General features: G+C 36.0%; 1 protein-coding gene across 1 annotated transcript in view; it reads left to right on the top strand.

The window, feature by feature from the left end:
• The window catches only part of plekhh1 (pleckstrin homology domain containing, family H (with MyTH4 domain) member 1), a 169,116-nt gene that overhangs the window by 40,547 nt on the left and 122,569 nt on the right, over positions 1-6,000 (top strand). Inside the window, exon 2 of the mRNA XM_072913745.1 lies at positions 790-953. Coding sequence (XP_072769846.1) covers positions 807-953 — 147 coding nt within the window. The 5' untranslated portion in view covers positions 790-806. The remainder of the gene's footprint in view (positions 1-789; positions 954-6,000) is intronic.

Here is a 6,000-nt window from a genome sequence, read left to right as displayed (position 1 = left end):
GGCTTGTGCAGCCCTTTGAGACACTTGTGATTTAGGGCTATATAAATAAACATTGATTGATTGATTGATTGAATTATGTACTGGGGGGAGTAGACGGCACACACAACAAGGGGGCGTAGTTTAGCTTTATATATTTATTATATATTTTTACATTTTATATATATATATATATATATATATATATATATATATATATAATAACGAAACAATAACATTAATAAACAAGGGAATGGAGTGTGACAAAAATCCAAGAGTGTATGGTGTGCGACTATGTGTGGGAATTAACTGCTGAGTGTTTACCAGAGTGTTGGGCGAGAGGCAAGTCCAAAAGGCGCAGGGCAGGCTCGTAGATCCGTGAGGCAAGCAGGAAGTCAAGGGCTATAGCGGGGCGTAGGAGGTCGAGATCCAAGAGGCAGTCCGGGAAGCAGAGGAACAAGGAATGACGAGACACACAGCTCGTCAACGCGGGAACAGAGGTCTGCAGTTGGAGCGACAATGAGGACACGAGACAATCAACAACACGGGGAAGAGAGCAAAGAGAGCAAAGAGTGCATACTGCAGTGTTAGTCGGGTTACGGTACACGAACAGATGATTACGTTCTGGCCCGGAATGCAGGTCTGCACTGGCTTAAGAAGCCCAGGAAGCTCATCAATCACAGGTGCGCTGAGTGCTGACATGATCATGACTTCTGGTTATGTTAGACCAGCAGAGAAGGCCTTGCTGGCCCCTGACGCCACAAACAACAGAGTTTTGATGCTAAATTGAAGCCAGTGTTTTGTTGTCGACAGGCAGGGGAATCCTCGCCATGGCCGGCGTGTTGGAGGGCGGCAGCGTTGCCGTAGCGGCGGCGGCGTCCGGTGTAGATTGGCAAAAGCGCTGCGTGGCCCTGGAGATGCAGCTGCTCAGGTTCCGCCTTCAAGCAGGGAAGATCCGGGAGCTGCTGGCGGAGAAGGTGAGCGGGGAGTGAAGGTGTGGCTCAAGTGTGGCTCTCTGCTCACTTCTTAGTACCACGTGAAACATGCTACAGAAAATGCATTGCAATGCAAGTCCCAGCAGACAAAAAAAAAGTCCAATAAAACCAGGGCTACAAGGTCTGTATCTCCGACCAACTGTTCCCATTCAGGTCCTAGGGGGTCTGGAAAGGTCCCAAATGGGTACACTTTGGACCCTTTAGTGAACCGAGACTTTTAGGAGTAAGTCCATTCCGGGGTATGTTTCTGTTCACCATTTTACTCGCCCATCCCGCTTCTTCTACTTTTACATTTTGGGCAAAGAGCACCATGCGCAAATAACAGTAGCTCTGGTAGCATTAAATTACCTCAGCAGCGCCACCTGTCGTTGTAGATTGTCAATTACAGGTGTGATTGTGTGGATCACGCAGGTTGGAATATTACTGCCAAAATTGTAACTTTTAAATATTTTTATTTTAAACATTTTTTAATTATTCGAAAGTTAAAAGAAATGTATGTATTGTAAGTAAAAAACCAATTTGCATTTATATATATATATAAAAAAACAAAATATATATATATTATATTTTACTGGCAAAAGTTTTAACTTGAAAACAATTTTTTAATTTAAAAAAAATTATTCGCAAGTAAAAAATGTTAAGTTAAAAACGATTCGCATTTATATATATATATATATATATATATATATATATATATAAATTTAAAAAAAAAAAATATATATATATATATAATAAAAAATCTGAAAGTAATAAAAACAATTTGCAATTATATATATATATCAATAATATTGCTGCTAAAAGTTTTAACTTGTAGAATTACTTTTTTATTTAAAAAAATGATTTGCAAGTAAAAAAAAAAATGTTTAAGTAAAAAAACGATTCAATTTATATATATATATATACCTGTATATATATATATATATATATATATATATATATATATATATATATATATATATATATATATATATATATATATATATATATATGTCTTAATAAGGTTATCCAAAAAATAGTGCTCGATACCGTAGTAGAACGCAATATATGTATGTGTGGGAAAAAAATCACAAGACTATTTCATCTCTACAGGCCTGTTTCAAGAGGGGGGGTTCCCTCAATCATCAGGAGATTTTAATGGGAGCATTCACATACCATGGTTTATATAGGGCACAGAGTGGGTGGGTACAGGCTGGCGTAGGGGCGTGGTGATTGGCTCATGTGTTACCTAGGAGGTGTTTCCGTCTGTGGCGGCATGCTGTTACAATTTCGCTGCGCTTGTTGAGGGATGACAGGTCTGGACGGTAAATAATAAACAGTTTCTCTTTCAAGCATAGGTTGCATCTTTTATTACCACTATTGTAAGGTGTGCTGGATGCAAGAATTTGCCATGTTATTGAATATTGATGATTGAGGGAACCCCCCCTCATGAAACAGGCCTGTAGAGATGAAATAGTCTTGTGATTTTTTTCCCACACATACATATATATATATATATATATATATATATATATATATACATATACATGTGTGTGAGCGTGTGTGTGTGTGTGTGTGTGTGTGTGTGTGTGTGTGTGTGTGTGTGTGTGTGTGTGTGTGTGTGTGTGTGTGTGTTCTTGTATTTCTACCCTTCTTGAGACATCAACATAAACATAAAAGTGCTCCCCCTCTGGTCAACATATGAAATAACAAGTGTGTGTAAAAATGTGAAGTGCTCCCCCTCTGGCCAACATATGAAATAACAAGTGTGTATAAGACATTTAAATGCACCCCTTTTGGCCAAAATATATATTTTTTTAAATAAATAAATATGTATATAGAGATATACTCTAATAACTTGAAGTAAATAATGAAGATTAAAAACCAATTACAAACAAATAATAAATAAAAAAATAAAAAACAACTAAAAGTAGTCTTTTTCTCACAATGTGTCCACATTTTTTCTTATAAAATTGGGAACAATTTCTCATATTCTTTCTGTTTCTGTAATATTGCAATATTTTTCTCGTAAAGTATATAACTTTTTTATGTAAAATTATTACTTTTTAATGCAAAATGGTGACATTTGTCATATAAAATTCTGACTTTTATCACAATGTTGCCAATGTTTGTGTTGTTCTTGTAAAACTTAAAGTTTTTGAGTAAAATTATGACTTTTGACTTTTGTCATAATTTTGCCAAGCAAAATTATGTTTATGAAATATAATATTGCCAAAATGTTAAAGTTTTCTTGTAAAATTGTGACTTTTGTCGAGTAAAATTACGACTCTTTCATAGAATAGCCAACATTTTAAGCTTTTCTTGTAAAATTTCAACTGTTATTGAGTAAAACTCCAACTTTTATCATAACATTGCACAAATGTTCCGTTTTTCTTGTAAAATTTTGACTTGCGTTGAGTAAAATGACGACTTTTATTATAATACTGCCAACATTCCAAGTTTTTCTTGTGAAATTGTGACCTTTTTCTTGTGAAATTCCAACTAATTTTTCACAAGATTTTTTATATTTGCATAGTATGTATATATTATTAATGTTGTAAATACACTTCTTTATATATCTAGAAAGGCTGGTCCTAAAGAGGGAGGCATTTTTCTCAGGTCTCAAGAAGGTAACAAATACAAGCATGTGTGTGTGTGTGTGTGTGTGTGTGTGTGTGTGTGTGTGTGTGTGTGTGTGTGTGTGTGTGTGTGTGTGTGTGTGTGTGTGTGTGTGTTCTTGTATTTCTACCCTTCTTGAGACATCAACATAAACATAAAAGTGCTCCCCCTCTGGTCAACATATGAAATAACAAGTGTGTGTAAAAATGTGAAGTGCTCCCCCTCTGGCCAACCTATGAAATAATAAGTGTGTGTGTAAGACATTTAAATGCACCCCTTTTGGCCAAAATATTTTTTTTTTAAAATAAATAAATATGTATATAGAGACATACTCTAATAACTTGAAGTAAATAATGAAAATTAAAAATCAATTACAAACAAATAATAAATAAAAAAATAAAAAACAACTAAAAGCAGTCTTTTTCTCACAATGTGTCCACATTTTTTTAAATAAAATTAGGAACAATTTCTCATATTCTTTCTGTTTCTGTAATATTGTAATATTTTTCTCGTAAAGTATATAACTTTTTTATGTAAAATTATTACTTTTTAATGCAAAATGGTGACATTTGTCTTATCAAATTCTGACTTTTATCACAATGTTGCCAATGTTTGTGTTGTTCTTGTAAAACTGACATTTTTTGAGTAAAATTATGACTTTTGTCATAATTTTGCCAAGCAAAAGGATGTTTATTATTATAATATTGCCAAAATGTTAAGTTTTCTTGTAAAATTGTGACTTTTGTGGAGTAAAATTACGACTCTTTCATAAAATTGCCAACATTTTAAGCTTTTCTTGTAAAACTGCAACTGTTATTGAGTAAAACTCCAACTTTTATCATAACATTGCACAAATGTTCCGTTTTTCTTGTAAAATTTTGACTTGCATTGAGTGACTTGTATTATAATACTGCCAAAATTCTATGTTTTTCTTGTGAAATCGTGACCTTTTTCTTGTGAAATTCCAACTCATTTTTCACAACAAGATTTTTTATATTTGCATAGTATGTATATATTATTAATGTTGTAAATACACTTCTTTATATATCTAGAAAGGCTGGTCCTAAAGAGGGAGGCATTTTTCTCAGGTCTCAAGAAGGTAACAAATACAAGTGTGTGTGTGTGTGTGTGTGTGTGTGTATGTGTGTGTGTGTGTGTGTGTGTGGGGGGGGGGGGGGGGGGGAGGGGGGGTGCTGCTGAGCGACTGTACCATTGCGTCATGTTATTGCTCCTTGGAAAGGTCTGCTTTCATGGTCTTCATGTGCTTGCCAAGTTAGGAGTGTTTTACACATTGACCCACTTTGGTGTGGAAAAAAAACCCGGAGAGAATAAAAACATTTTTAAAAAAAAGACACGGCGTTGATCTGGCGGGGAGAATCTTCTTAGCCACGTTTGCCTTGCGAGGAAGCTTTTTTTTTTTGTCGAGGGTGCGTTTAAGGAACCTAGAAAAAAATCAGATTTTTTGTATTACTGTATTAAGATTACACAGCAAACACTGAAGACATGGAAGTGGTTGACAAGCAATATTGTTAGTTTCCTGTCATGCCCATTTAGGGCATTTAGACCACAGGTGTCAAAGTCACACCTGGCCAGTAGGGAGGGGTCATATGGACTATCACACAGGTGTCAAAGTCAAGGCCCGGGGGCCAAATCCAGCCCGCCACATCATTTTATCTGCCATCCTAAAGTTCCAGTCTTATGTGCCAAAACGTGTGCTAAAGTGCCCTTTTGGGACCCAAAACACATGCTCAGGTGTTCTTTTAGGAGCCAAAATATGTATTAAAGTGTCCTTTTTGAGACGTAAAGCATGCTAAAGTGTCCTCTTATGTGCCAAAACGTGTGCTAAAGTGTCCTCTTATGTGCCAAAACGTATGCTAAAGTGCCCTTTTGGGACCCAAAACACATGCTCAGGTGTCGTTTTAGGAGCCAAAACATGTATTAAAGTGTCCTTTTTGAGACGTAAAGCATGCTAAAGTGTCCTCTTATGTGCCAAAACGTGTGCTAAAGTGTCCTCTTATGTGCCAAAACGTGTGCTAAAGTGCCCTTTTGGGACCCAAAACACATGCTAAGGTTAAAGTTAAAGTTAAAGTACCAATGATTGTCACTGTCATTTTAGGAGCCAAAACATGTATTAAAGTGTCCTTTTAGGAGCCATAAAGCATGCTAAAGTGTCCTCTTATGTGCCAAAACGTGTGCTAAAGTGTCCTCTTATGTGCCAAAACGTGTGCTAAAGTGTCCTCTGATGTGCCAAAACGTGTGCTAAAGTGCCCTTTTGGAACCCAAAACACATGCTCAAGTGTCGTTTTAGGAGCCAAAAGACGTATTAAAGTGTCCTTTTCGATACGTAAAGCATGCTAAAGTGTCCTCTTATGTGCCAAAACGTGTGCTAAAGTGCCCTTTTGGGACCCAAAACACATGCTCAGGTTAAAGTTAA

This window comes from Nerophis lumbriciformis, linkage group LG08, assembly GCF_033978685.3.
Source record: "Nerophis lumbriciformis linkage group LG08, RoL_Nlum_v2.1, whole genome shotgun sequence".
Classification (NCBI taxonomy): domain Eukaryota; kingdom Metazoa; phylum Chordata; class Actinopteri; order Syngnathiformes; family Syngnathidae; genus Nerophis; species Nerophis lumbriciformis.
The sequence above is the reverse complement of the archived record's forward strand: the minus strand, read 5'-3'. Positions and strand labels throughout refer to the sequence as shown.